The 15,089-nt window shown below is 39.7% G+C and overlaps 1 protein-coding gene across 4 annotated transcripts in view; it reads right to left on the reverse strand.

Moving 5' to 3' along the window:
• Positions 1-2,112: 2,112 nt before the first annotated feature.
• Plch1 (phospholipase C eta 1) overlaps positions 2,113-15,089 on the reverse strand; it is a 174,465-nt gene continuing 161,488 nt past the window's right edge. For 2 of the 4 annotated variants that reach the window (XM_008840634.1, XM_008840633.1), the window contains 6 exons: positions 12,783-12,867; positions 9,806-9,952; positions 9,415-9,494; positions 7,676-7,735; positions 6,894-7,248; positions 2,113-4,254 (listed from right to left, as the gene is read on the reverse strand). In XM_008840634.1, coding sequence (XP_008838856.1) covers positions 2,201-4,254; positions 6,894-7,248; positions 7,676-7,735; positions 9,415-9,494; positions 9,806-9,952; positions 12,783-12,867 — 2,781 coding nt within the window. In that variant the 3' untranslated portion in view covers positions 2,113-2,200. The remainder of the gene's footprint in view (positions 4,255-6,893; positions 7,249-7,675; positions 7,736-9,414; positions 9,495-9,805; positions 9,953-12,782; positions 12,868-15,089) is intronic. The other 2 variants (XM_008840636.1, XM_008840635.1) reach the window with 1 other exon arrangement.

Genomic DNA, 15,089 nt, shown 5'->3' on the forward strand with positions numbered 1-15,089 from the left:
ACCTGTCACTGCTCAGCTTTGGAACATGCAGCCTCTAAGGAAAAAGTTATGAGGAAACTTTGAAACTCCACAGTTCTAAGTCAGAGTTTCAGAGACTAGCAGCTGCCCACACTCTCTAGTTCTCAAAATAAAAGCATCAGAAAGCCTGCTGTTAATCCCTTGATGGAGATCTCACTTATGTGGATTCCTTGAGACTTGAGTCAGTCCTGCATCCATCCTCCAAACAAGAAAAATCTTAATGAGTCTGATCTGAACATCAAATGCTTATTTAAACATAAGATTTACTGCTTATCATGCAATTCTCAAATGACTGTTATAAATTTGCTTTCCCTTTGTTTCCTGTATCCTGTCCGTAGAAGACAAAACCATGTAAGTGTGGCTACACACCTGGACACCGAAAGGACTGTTTTTATTACCTACCACATGGCCCCAACCATTCACATTATGACTGGAGTCTGGGTTCTTTCTTTCTTTTCTTGTTTTTTTAGAATAGATTCCATCAAATCCCAAAAAGCAGCTAAAGTGTATTTATTTGCAATTTAATTTCAACAACACTTCATTATGTCAATCTTTTTTGAAATAAAGACAATAAAAATGAACCAAAGTCTAAGGATAGAACTCTAGAGGTTCAGAGGCCCAAGAAAGTCAGACTTCAAGTTCAAGAACAGCGTAAAAATGGGACTTTGTCCCTTTCACCTTGACGCACCTATCTCCAACTGATTTCTAGTGTTTATGAAAAAAGATGGCTCCCAATACTGGGGAAAAGGTCAGAGTTGGCACTGAGGAAAGCACAGGCTGACTACTTCCCTCCCCATATCACAGACCTTCACACACATCCATTTGCCAAACAGAGCATCTACCTGTCTTCCCCGAGTGGGTCTCTAACACCACCTAACCACCACCAACACCACTACCAGGCCAGTCACCAAGAATTACTTTTAAATTCCCGGGTCAATGCAGAGACACAGTTCATTCTATTTTATAGCTCCCCAAGTTATCTTACAAATACACTCTTTAACATAATGAAAATGCTCAGAGCCTTAAACTATTACATAAAACTGTCCTCTATGATGAAAGTTTAAGTGCTCTCAATCCCATAATCAACAGTTACCACATGAACTTCAATTGTATTTAAAAAAAAAATCACCAAGTGTTCAAAAATTTGCTTTAATTATATTTTCATGAACCCCAGGAAGAACATCATTGCAGTTAATGTTACAAAAAGCCAACAACACCTGAACATGCGATAAAAAAATGATTCACAGTGAAAATAATGTATGTCAGTACTAAAATATAGTTACTTGGCTCCCTAAAGGGAAAGGTTTCTTTTAATTATCTGTTTACTTGGATTTTATTATGAGAAAATATTTTTTTTGAAAGCTTTGGGGAAGTGTTCAGTTTGTAGTACTCTTAGTTTTAAGTTTGATGAAGTCTCTCACCATGAAAGTCATTATTCGTGACCTGTAACTTATCAGAAAATTCAAAAGTATGACAAATAGCTTGGCAACTGGATTCTTGTTACATACAAAGCCATTAGCAAAAATATGTAACAAAATTTATGTAAAACAAACGATTTTGTCCTTATATACAGACATTCACTTTCCTCCTGGCAGCCTATTCTAAATGGGTTGGGGAGGTTGGAAGGACATGGCTCATCTCAGAATTCTCATTTTGAGTGGAGTGAAGAATCTTAAACAGCAAGGAAACTATTTTAAACACTTCTTCAAACTAAATTATAAAAATGCATCTGGGTTTCTCAATTTAGAAGGAAAAGTAGCATCAGCTTCCAATAAAGACTTCATCCCTTTATCATTTGTGAAGTTTCTTAATCAGCTCAACACTTAGTAAAAACGACAGCATCTTTGGGATCCAAGGACACAAGAAAACACTTACATACAATGTGCATACACTGTAACCCAAGCTGCTGAAAGGTTGCATATCTAGGGCATGCACACATTTCAAACTGACACAGTTTACAACACCTCGGGGGAGAAAGATGAGAGGTTCCTGGGAAACATCACAGAATCTATACACAAATGCACAAACCAGGAGAACACATAGAGCCAAAGGCAGACCAAGATACAAGTTTAAAAAGACATTTGAAAATCATTTCAAAGCCAAGGGTTATATTTACTGAAACAGAAAATTCTAGCATTCTATAGAATACCTTGTAAACATCAAAAATGCAGCTTTACATAAGTCACAGCCGCAAAAGAAAGTAAATTTCTGGTTTATCATCACCGCTTGGCTCAGTCTGCAAAACCGAATTGTCTGAACAAAACTGGTCCATGTAGCCATAGCGAAGGGCCGTGCATGCCCCCTCTGGGATGCCACGGCCCTCCAGGCTGCCCACCTTCATGTTCCTCAGGTAGCCTGCAATGTATGAGCCTGTGGAGTGACGATTCACAGTAGGGGCAGGTGCTGAGGGCTTGCTTCTAAGGACCACTCCTCCCCCCATGCTGTGGGTTGCAACTTTTTGCTTGCTTGCTTCCTGCTTCTCCTTAGCACGACTAGCAATGTTGCGCACTCTGCTCTGACTTCTAGATGACAATTTTCTGACCAATGCCCTAGGAAACTGATTGACATCCTGTTTTGAATACAGCGCTTGACAGCTGTCTTCTTGGTCAAAGGATACCAGCTTCCGAAGCTGCTCCGTTAGGGCATCTAAAGGTTCTAATGACTTTGTCTTTATAGGCACACCCTTCTTGTCCTTAATGCCATTTGTCACAAAACTCTTACTAATACATTGGTACTTACTCTCAAAATTGCAGGCAATGTCCTCTGATGTTAAGTCCCCCAGACTTTTTGATTTGCAAGGACTTGGCAGTTTCAAAGCAGGCAAAGGAGCATGTGCTGACTGTATGGGCATGGGGGCATGCATATCTGGAGTGCTAGACTGTTGGGGTCCACATATTTGGTTCGTTTTTGCATCTGGACTTGGCAATAGATTATGCACAACGCCAGCACCCTGATAGGTTAGACAAGAGATACTTTGATTTTTGACACTGGGAACATTATTGAACATTTCAGGGGCAGGACAGAGGGTCTCTTTACAGTAGCCATTCCTCAAGCTCCTCTGAATGTGTTCCATCATCTCCTGGTTGTATTTCAGCTTTAATGGGGAAGCAAGCTGACTTGTGCCCTCTCCCTTATATTCACAGATTGTTTGAGACAGGTTTTCAGACTCTCCATCAATTTCCACAAGGCTGCTTTCTTCAGAATTTACACAGGGAGTGGGCTCAGCTAGTACCAGCCCAGTGTAAACAGTAGGGCTGTTCATCAATTGTCCCTGGGCCTCTCCAGGGGTGGGACTTTTGGGGAACCAGCCATGAGAAGCATTAGGGGACCTAGGCAGGTTGTTGTCCATGGGCCTTGCCTTGGCATTTCTAGAAGGGTCATCATCTGGTTTCATTTGAGAGATGGGTGAGCCCATCATTCCACAAACAACTGAGTAATTCAAAGGTTTGGTAGTCTCAGAACTCGAAGGCTTGATTAGCTCAGGAGATGAGCACAAGATGGATGCCTTAGGTTTCCCCTGGGAAAAACCATGCTTGAAGGGTGTTTGTAGGCCTGGGGCAGGAGTTAAAGGAGCATGGCCGGATATCATACTGGTGCTATGAAGATGAGAAACCTCCACAAGATTAGCCTGATGGTTGGTCTCTTCAAACAGGCCAATCAGTGCTGAGATGGAACTGCCGGGCTCATTCTCATTTGTTAAAGTGACATTGTCAATGAGATGGGAAATTTCAGTGTCCTGCAGAATGGCAGTTGAATGTAGGTCAGGGAGGTCAGAACAGAGCATGGAGACATCCGACAGAGAAAAGGATGTTGCAGCACTGCCCTTGGCCCTGCTGCCTTCCAGGTTCTTGATCTCCACAGCGCTTTGAGAAAGGACGCTTTCGGACATGTTTTTCCCTACCACAAAGCCCCCGGCACGCCCCATTTCCTTGGTAGTGACTCCTCGCAGATCTTGTGCAGGATCAAGAGCCCAGTGCTTCCTCGGGGAGAGGAATTTGCTGGGACAATGGTTTTCCTGGCCATCACTTGAGACATTTGGTTTGGTCCTCCCACCCTTCAGAGCTGGCCCTCCACACTGTTCTGTGACTGACCCCCCAGCAGTTGAAACACTGCACTCCTTTTGGTTTGCATCTTTGTGGAGGAGAGCACTGGAGGAGGAGGAGAACTTTTTGCTGAAATTTAGAAAATGTGGGTCGTTTATACTTGCCTTCCCGTTTCTTCTGCCATCCTTCTCCTCTGTTAAATAAAACAAATAACATTTTAGGTGAAGTGTATCACTTTACACAGAACCTGCAAACATTCATGTTTGTCTTGAGACAGACAAATGGAGAATGCAAATCTGTTTACATTGTGACAATATAAATATGGATCGCAGAGGTTTGCAACGAAGCGTCTGTGTGATGGATCAATGGTAAAATATATTTATAGGAATTTCACTGAGCTTCCCTTTGAATATCTATTACATCAGCTAAGGATGTAATATTCATTGTCCAAAAAATGTCAATGAGTTACTATACTTTCACAGTGAGCATTACCTTATGTTGTTTCCTATTCAGATTTGTACTACACAGAAGCATGGCAATAGAAACAGAACGAGACAGCTCTGTTAAACAAAGCACTGTGGGACCTGCAAGCAAGACACTGAAAGCTTCAAAGTTACACGTTTATTATTAAAGAGCAATCGTAAATAACATCATTTTAAAAGACATTTGGCAAAAAGATTTAATCTGACCAATTAATTTCTAGCACGCTTGGAAGGTGCAATATGTGCATCAGAATGGTAATATCTATTGAGTTAAAATGCAAAGGTAAAAGAAATCAGTCATCAATTCTGTGTCACGGCTACCATCTAAGAGTTCCTTAGTTGTATTTTTGTTTTCATCACAGAAACATCATACCGCATTCTCCCCACCCCTTCAAAGTGGTAGTAAGGTAGAAATAAGGAAAATTGTTGAAACACACAGTTCACAGCAACCTGGGGCACCTCATCATGTTTGGTATGTGCTTAGAGAACGTTACATGCTCCATTATTCTTGATCCAATTATTTTAATAGTCTTCTAAATCTTGTAGAGTCAAGATATGTGGAAAGAATTTCTTTCACATAAATATTTTCCTCACTAACAATTTCTTCATCGTAAAAAATTTAAGCTCCGCCCCCAAATCATAAAGAAAAAATTAACTATGACATCACTTTCAGAAGCGGCCACTTCTGCAGAGGGAAATAATGTTTAGAATCTTTTATGTTGCTTTTTCTCCACTTAACTTTTTCTGCAATATAGCTTCATTTCATGAGTAGGTGTGCTTCCACATTTGCCTTGAGTTTAATATATGAGATTAATTCATATAACTTCTTAAATGTAGGCAAGAAACAACATTGCAGTTTTGCTTTCCAAGGTTTCTAAATAGACTTAACGTCTTTTGCAGAATTAGCAGGACTAGTTATTACAGATTTCTATTGAAAACAGATTCACTTCCCTCAAGATGAGTTTTTAAAATAAAACTCAAAGCCAGATGTGGTACCATACACCTTTAATCCCAACACTTGGAAGATAGAGGCAGGTGGATCTCTATGAGATCAAGTCCAGCCTAGTCTACTCAGGAAGTTCCAGGCCAGCAGGGGCTACAGGGAAATCCTGTCTCAAAAAACCCCAATAAATAAATAAACAAATACATTAATTAGGCTACATGTTTTCATTCTTCTCTGACACTATTCTTAGCAAAATTTCAAGCTTCTTTTTTTCTACTGCTAGGGACAGAGTCAAGGGCCTAAGAACTCCAGGAAATTTTTACTTTGAATCTTCCCTTTTCTTTTCCTAATAAACTATTCAAGAACTGGCTTTTTTTCTAATCAGAAAATCCCTCAACAAGAATCAGCACAAGCAAAATGATATTTGTGAGAAGATATATCATTGAAATTAGGTTGTTTGATAAAATAATTTTGCTAATGTGTAAAAATCAGGTGTTACTTGTCTGAGGTAATTCTACAAGCAGTAAATGGACAATTTTGGAGCAGGATGGAGAGTTAGATGCAAGTCAAGAGCTTTTCGTCAGTTTGTAAAGTTATCACAGTTCTTCAAGTGCTAATGAGTTCACAGCACTTCAAGTTAAGGACAAAGGTGCTGCTCAGCTTGTAGAGCCCACAACCAGGCAAGAGCCAGGGCCACGCCTCATTCCCTGGCACCATGCAGAGGAGGTAAGTGAGACCACAGGCAAACACTGCTTCAACCACATCTTGAGGAAGAAAAGATTTTTCAAGTGAGGGAGGTGACTGGCTTTTAATACCTTTTTTCCCCATTCACCATAAACACTTCCAATTATGGAAAAGAAATTTTGTTTTGTTTTGTTTTTTGAGACAGGATTTCCCTGTAGCCCCAACTGGCCAGGAACTTGCTATATAGACCAGGCTAGCCTCGATCTTACAGAAATCCACCTGCTTCTGCCTGTGTAAGCTGGGATTAAAGGTATACACCACCATACTCGGTTTAAGTGTTTTAAGTGGTGAAAAGTAATGCAACATATTCAATCCTAGAAAAGCCAATATAATCCTATCCAATCTTAGAATCATCTCAGGACAATGCTTCTTTAAACCCTTTGTCCCAATTCTAAATATGGTATGACTTAGAAAACCAGTGTTCTACTTGTATTTTGCAGGTTTTTCTCCCTCTCTTCTCTCTCAATGACCTACATATTCCAGGCCATCAGATCTTCTCCTTCCCCACCATCATTTGCAGGCAGCAAAGACATTTTAAGGCTGGCATAGAATTAACATTTAAAAAATTATCTATTACCAGCCTACTTTAATTGCAGAATGGTAGTATGTCACAATGCAAACAAAGAACCAAAATACGGTTTTGAGAAGTTTAAAGCACCTTACCTAGAGAGTGTTCTTTGCCTTCGGTACCTTTTGCTGCTTCTGATATAGGCAGTGACAAAGCCCCCAGAAGACTTTTGTCAACAGGCATAGAGACAGGGCGCACTTGAAGACTCCGAGTGGTCCTCCTCAGGACTCCGTCTTGATCTCTTGTGGCTTCAGAGACAGAATCTTTTATCTCAACCATTTCTTGGAAACCCATTTTGCTCTTTTTCCTGCCTTTGGCCGGAGCACTGGCTGTCCGTCGCAGGATTCTATCTCCAATTGATCGCTTCCGAATATAATGGGAGTTGTTTTCTGAAGAAGTGTGCCTGGGATTCTTATTGAACAGTCCCTTCAGACCTTGGAGCTGTCTGTTCTGAAGACACAAAAGAATCAGCCACAAATTAAATACATGTCATCATAAGAACAACCTGTGTTTGAAATGCCACCTCCATGAAGAATGAATACGAAGTGAAATTTGACAGCCATATTTACGACAAGAAAGGATCAGCGCACAGCGGGTTCACACAGCCCCATGCACATCTCATCGACCTTATTCTGTAAGGAAGGCGGTCTTCCAATTACATGACCAACCTTTCCAGAAGTTTCCTACCCAGTGGCAATAAGATGGTACAAATGTTTCTGAGGCGACAAACTTCAACAGCCTTTAAGCAACATATGTATGTCTCAAAGTGGTAAGCAGATGATGGAATGGTATGAGGGTGCATGCTACCACAGCTACCACAATCACTTAAAAAGAATATGCCAGCCAGAACGGGGGGGGGGGCATGCTCAGAAACTACCTTTGTAGCTCCTAGAAAGTGCAATATGGTATAACTGGGGTTGAGGATTAAAGGGCTCCACTGCAAGGGAGAAAACAAGAACACAACACCATTTGGGCTCATTCAAGAAGATGGTACCAGTAAACACAAAAGAAAAAATGTATATACTTATACAGACCCTTTCTCCCACAATCTTGTATCCATTCATTCCTCGTCCAACTCAATACCATCACATTTTGGTCTGAGCATCCCAACCCAAACATACACTGACAATAATAAATGACTCAAAAATGGCCATTTATTTAGGAATAAGAACAGAAGTTCTATAGAATACTTTCTTTGTTACATTTTATTTCTGGATCAAGTTTCAAACAGACACTGAATCTTGTTTCCCTTCACTGTGATGAGAGTTAGCAATATTGCATAGTTCAATTGGGGTTTCTAGAATTTAAGCATAATTTTAAGATCATATATATGTGTGTCTATTTATGCTGATAGAACGGTATTAATTCAACTGTGAACCCAAAAATTTACAGTCACTTTTGAAATAGATGTATCCTTGCTCTAGAAATTGTTACTGAATATGTTAAAGCTGTAATGAAATGCTTCTTCTAATCATGTGGGTTATTAAATTAAAAAAATAAATAAATAAAAGAAAAATGTCAACAAGCAGTAGAAATCAAGATTCAATATTAAACATTGAAAGCTGTGGTATAAAACTTAACCATTTTCAGAAATAAAAATCCTTAGTTCCCTTCTGCTGACTGATATGAAGGTAAACACAAACTCCTTAATCCAATTCCTAATTGGATTGTGGTCATGGTGATATTAATACAAGCCAATATTGTATGCGTTTACTCCATGCCAGGCAGCTTTTGAGGACTAGAATAAACTTACTTATGAGGTAGGTCCTGTTTTTCCCTCACATTTACACATGGACAGCAAATGCACAGAGAATGCTAAGACTCTGAAGAAGCTACAGGCAGGACAGACTGTGGAAACCAGCAGCACCAGGCACTCCTGGGCACTGTTCCATGCTACATTCCCTTCAAGTCACATCTGGTCCTGAAAATTCATAGTAGGGACCAAGCACCTGGCATGATCAGAGGACCACACACTGATGTGCACAGCACCAGCCCATTCTACAGCAAAGGGAGCAGCAGGGGAGGGTTAGACACCTTTGTGATACTTCACCTCCCTCCTTTTCTCTTCCTTTCCCTCTCCCCCTCTCCTTCCTTTCCCTCTACCCCTCGCTTTCTGTCTCCCCCTCCTTCTCGCTCTCTTCCTTATGTGGGTAGTTTTAAATTCACTCACAATTTTCCAATTTTCAATTTACAGTAGTTTCAGATGAATGCATCCTGCCCAGACCTGGCTGGAATCATAGCTAAATTAGCATAACCCATCTATCAAATCTCTGAGACACCTCCTTTTCAAATATAGAAAACTAGGGCTTTTCAAGAATTGCAGCAAAATTCAAAATTTAACTGCATGTTCATTATTTTCATCAAATAAACGATTGCCTGAAAAATAGGATAGTCTTCTCAATTCTACTAAACTGAGAGAGGACCTCTGAGAGTTAGGAATGGTACACACCCCTGAGAACAGGGAAGAGCACCGGTGGATGGGGATGTGGCTAGAGAGCTGGCTGGACTTCCCACAGGCTTCCGGGAAAGAACAATTTGTCAAAATATGCATTCCTTTTATGCAATTATAACTCTTTGAGGCCCATATTATTGTTGTATGCCTATGATTTTTCTCACCTTTCCAAAGATTTCATTGATTGTTATGTGAACAAAAATAGACGCCTCTGTGAGTCCTTCCAAGTAGACGTGCCGATAGCCTAGTACAAAGAAAGTTGGTTGCTTTTAGTTGAATTTGCATTTGGCTTTCCAGAGGGAACAAGAGAATCAAGTAGCTGTGTTGACGTCCTTTTCATATGTTACACAGCGTGTTAACAGTTATATTTATCATAAACACATAATTTATATAATGAATATGATAAATATCCTGCAAGTCCCATGTCATATGTTAAATCTACCCAAAGAAAAAGCATTAGCCCACGATGTAGTAAGACCCTGGATTCAATCCCCTAGACAGTGAAAACAAAAAAGGAATGGCCAATCTAGAGACAAGAGGCCAGCTCACACCTACCAGGCACTAGGCTGCTGAAGGTCACAGTCCTTTGTCCCACGAAGTCCCGTCCGATGGGATCATGATCCCACACAAGGAACCGAACTAAAGCTATTTCTGGCATGTGGACTGTAAATGTTAGGGTTTCTTCCCAAACAGGGTTAAATCCTCAAAGAAATAAGAAAAAGGAAAAATCAGAAAAGCAAAGGGCTTGGCTGGAAATCATTTGTCAGCAATGTCTATAGAGCAGGCAGTGAATATTGCCTGTGATGGTTATTAAACTCATGAAGAAGACTGAACCTCTCCAGGATGCCTTGCTGAAACAAAGCCTCTGAACTTATCCCACTGCTAGAAAATAATTGGTAAGAAAATTGCCTGTAAATTATCACATCAATTCTATTAGTCTCTGATGCCCACTTGTATTGTACAGGAAGCTTATTAGTAGTCATTAAAAATGCTTCAATAAGTTTAAAAATTAGAGTAGTGTTCTAAGAGTATTTTAGCAAAAACAATGCAGAATATTACTCCCTAATATAGGAATATTTTTTACCCAGCAAAGATTCTCCTGTTGGAATAACCATCACCAACTATTTCATCTGGTGCTTTGTAGGTTTCAATATAATTATGTATATACAGTTCTAGCTAATTCCTGCAGCGACCTCTAAGAGTAGCAGGGCAGGGGCCTAGGGGTTTTCTTTTGGTTTTGTTTTACCACACTCAGTCATTACTAAGTTGTGGGATTACAGACCTGTTACCACACTCAATTTTGTCTAATTAAGAAAAACATACATGTACTATTGAGATTCAAAACTTTATAAGTTTTCAGGAGCTGGAGAGATGACTCAGCAGTTAAGAGCACTGGCTGCTCTTGCAGAGGGTCTGGGTTCAGTTCCCAGTATCCACACGGTGGCTAACAACCATTATAACTCCAGTTCCAGGGGAATTCAACACCCTCTTCTGACCTCCAAGGGCACTGCATGACATAAATGCATTTACATCATGCAGGCAATACACTCATACACATAAAATAAAAATAAATAAAATATCTTTTAAAAACTATATACCTTTTCAAATTTATACTTTTAAAAGTACGAAATATTTGCAACTCACTTCATAGGTGAGAGAATTGATAGTCACAAAAAGTGTGCCTAAGGTCATACCGTAAGCGAGAGAACCAAATCAGACTGTTCAGTGTGGATTCTTAGGGGCTTTTTATGAAGAACTTGCTATATTCCCACATACTGAAAATGAAAGGTATTAAGATTCCATTCAAATACTGCAAGCGTTCAGATGTGGTTTGTCGCCTAAGATTCTTAAGTAGAAATCTTGGCCATCAGTGTGACCTATGTTTTGACGTGGGAACCAAGGGCAAGGTTGTTTGGTCATTGGGGTGCTATACCCAGAAAATGCTGATGAGTCCTCACAGGCCACTGGTTCCTTCTCATTCTCGCCTGTCTACCCTCATGCTCGTGGGCTTGTCATGTTGCCATGTCACCTGTCCATCTCACATGAGGCCATCTTCCCCGATGGGACTCAGTGAGAGGAGCCCTCACAAAAGCCAGTGCCATGCTGTTTAGACTTCTAGCCTCCAAAGCTACAAGCTCTTTTATAAACCTCTTACCAGAAGGTACTCAGCTTCAAGCATCATCGGAGAAATGGAAAATGTACTAAAATAAGCACTAAAGACAAACTGTATCTATTTCTGGTGAAATTCTCTGTGATAAAATAAAAATGGTAAAAATTGAAATAGTCTCTAAGTTTCTGGTTTCTTTCTGGAAATAATGAAAGTAAGCTTTATCAAACATATGCATTCGGGTGTCAACCACTTTGCCCTATAAAAAGCCTCAAGCTAATTAAATACTGACAAGCTGAAAATCACTGCGATTCTCCTCACGAACAAAGAGATTATCTTTTTTGTTGACTTTGTAATGACCTCTCAGTTACTTCTGCAACGAAGAAGGAATAATTTATTGAGCACTAGTGGGAAAATCCAATACAGGAAGATTGCTTTCTTTAAGCATGCTATTTCCTTAGAGGCTCATCTTACTTTGAACACCTACATTCCTTCAAAGGTTCTCTGTGAACCCTGACTTTTCAAATGTTTTGGTAACAATGGTTTAAAATTACTTTAGAGTATTAATTGCTAGACATTGAGAAAACTATATATGCAATAATACTTGTTAAATATACAAACAAACAAATATAATTTTACAAGATTACCCAGAAAAGGATAGGAGATTTGGGCAAAATAAGCTTCCTTTCTGCTAATGAGAGAATGCCGGCCACCCAGTATATGAATATATTTGAGATATGAACATGCTAGAGCATGCCGTGCTGATCTATAAAATTTTTCAAGGTCAAATTGAAAAACAAAGAAACAAAAACCAGGAGAAATCCTTAGACCTGTGGTCTCTACAAGTGAAAGGCTGAGGAGACTCATTTATAAAAACACAGGACTCAGAGCTGGAGAGATGGCTCGGTGGTTAAGAGCACTGGCTGCTCCTACAGAGGACCCAGGTTCAATTCTCAACACCCACATGGCGGCTAACAACTGTTCATAAGTCCAGTTCCAGGAGATCTAATGCCTTCTTCTGAGAGCATTGGATGACATGGGTGCACCTACATACATGCAGGCAATACACTCATACATATGAAATAAAAATAAAATACATTTTTAAAAAAGAACACAGGATTTATAAAAAATACACTAGGAGGTGTTTCCCTAGGTGGAATTTTGAACCCAGATCTTTAAAATATCATTCATTCTTTTCCATAGAAAGACACAGCAAGAGTCCCAAGAGCCTAGACTGCAATTCCTTCAAAATATACCTCGAATCAATCCCAGTTACCCAGTTTTCTGTGCTACAAAGAATCACAACAGAAATTCAGATAGCGGTTATAGATTCTAGTGATTCCTTGCTTCTCTAAGTAGCACATTTTCCAGCAAGTCACAGCTGAGAAAATCCTCTTTGGGACTGGGCATGCGTCACCATCTTACCATTGTCATCCACCACACGAGTTTGATCTTTGCAGCAATCTACTGGAAGGCCAATAATTTCAACTTCAACGAAAGGATCAATGATCTAGATAAATAAGGACAAAGTAGGATGACAAATGACACATGTACCAAGTGCTAATTATTCTGAGAATATTAGCCAAAATGTTCACATTTCAGTAATAATCAATTTTACTACAAGCTTACTAAGAGAAAGAATATTACACTAAGTATAGCAGATTCAGATATATGAGAATGAGAATTAAACCTAATAAATCTTTATTTGCCAATATTTACTAATGCTACACAAGCTTTATTCAAAGAGCCTGCAATTTCAGCTCAGGGTACATTCCTGACTGAGAGGCTGACTCACAAATGCTCAAGAGAAGTTGCATTCCTAACAGTCAAAGCTGGAAGCAACTTAAATCTAGGCATAAGTAAGATGGCTAACCTGGAATACTCAATAAATGTTATACAAAAAGGCGAGAGCCCTGAAGCATAGCTATAATGTTGGGCAAGCAGACATAAACAAGGATCGATTTTAATAGTCCATTTATATCAAGTTTGAGAACACATAAAATTGGTCTGTTGATACAGGGGGCATAGGGAGTAGGAGATACCAGTGGGAAGGGGGAGCCCCCTGGGGGGCCTGGATGCACTTGATCTGGGTGGCATAAAAATGAATCAAGCTATCTATATTTGATTTGTGCACTTTAATTGAATTAAATTGATTGGGTATTATATATTTAAAAGTATGAAAAGTTAAAATGTTAAGAATTTGTCAACCCTCTCTCTCTCTATGAGTGATTGGTCTCCCTGTCATGCCAGGCCCTCCTTTTGAGGGGGGGGTTATTATGCTTTGTTGGCCCCTTTGTGGCACAGGTTCTAAGTGATGAGAAATATAGAAATGAAAATCCACAGAGGCTGGGGACATAGCTCGGTGCTAAAGCACTTGCCTAACATGGGTTCAATTTCCAGCACCACAAAAACAAACCTAACTAACTAGCTAACTAAATACTCAAAGAAACAGAAAGAGCTGATCTAAGAAAGTCTAGCAGGAAGAAAGTTACAAAGGCTGAGAAAACATACTTTACAATCTTTCAGAGTCAGGAGAACACACAAGTTAAAGGGCTAGAGGCTTCAGGGAATGAGAGCTAGATTTATGGCAGGAAATCATTAAGATGATGAGATAGACAGATATGTTGTCTTTTCATAATACCTCCAGTCAAAGTTTCCTCACTTTGAGTGAATTATTTTATCCTAGGACTTTTTCTTTTAAATAGATCTCTATAATAAAATTGTACCATTGGTGATCTCAGGTATTGAAGGTAGCTAATAAATACAACATCTGTTTGTTTTTGTTTTTGAGGTACAGTCTTGCTATGTAGCCCAGGTTTGCCTCAAACATATGATTCTCCTTCCCCTGCTTCCCAAACATTAGAATTATAGGCAGGGGCCACCACGTCTAGCCTATGAAAATGGCGTCTGTTGTAGGAGTTCAAGACCACAGTCTTGGAGAACAACCTTCCTTTTCAAAGGCTGACTCCTATACTGACTTTGGACACATTGTGTAAACGTCTGCACTTCAATTTCTTAATTTGTAAACGCAAGTCACAGGTTGGCCTTATCACTCTACAGTCCAGGTGAGACGGTACAAGAGTAGAATCAAGTGTGGAGGCAAAACGTGGGGATATTTGTGAGGTAGAATCCCCAGAACTGCTGAGAGGTATATGCTATAGCTTAGGTAAGTACCCATCAAAAGTGTTTACATAATGATCAAAAGATCTGAAGGGTCTGAAAGATGGTATTACTGTGGGGTGGTGGGACCTGTAGGAGGTAGAATGCCATAGAAGGTTCTGAGGTCACTAGAGGAGTGCCTTGAAGGAGACTAGAGGACTCAGTTCCTTCTTTCTCTTTCACTTCCTGAATAAGGTAAGGATGTTGCTCTGTCATGGAGGCATCATGCTATGCTGCCTTGACTCAGGCTCAGGTGAGTGGACCCACCAATCACAGACTAGAGCTTCTAGAACTTGGGCTATAACACACTTTTTCTCTTTGTAGATTAATTATCTCAGGTATTTTGATCATATGCCAGAAAGCTAACACAACACAGAGAGCAAAGAGAGGGATAGTAAAGATAACAAATGATTTCTGATTAGGAAAATAACTGTTATTTCAATCTCAGAGATAGAAGTCAAGGAGGGCATGAGTCTGGGTGGGGAGAAAGTGTACCTTTTATTTCTTTTAATTTTTCATTGAAAAATTGAAATTTTATACATTAAATTTTTATCATATTTAGGCCCCTCTTTA

The sequence above is a fragment of the Nannospalax galili genome, unplaced genomic scaffold (assembly GCF_000622305.1).
Source record: "Nannospalax galili isolate Female #2095 unplaced genomic scaffold, S.galili_v1.0 scaffold59, whole genome shotgun sequence".
Lineage (NCBI taxonomy): Eukaryota > Metazoa > Chordata > Mammalia > Rodentia > Spalacidae > Nannospalax > Nannospalax galili.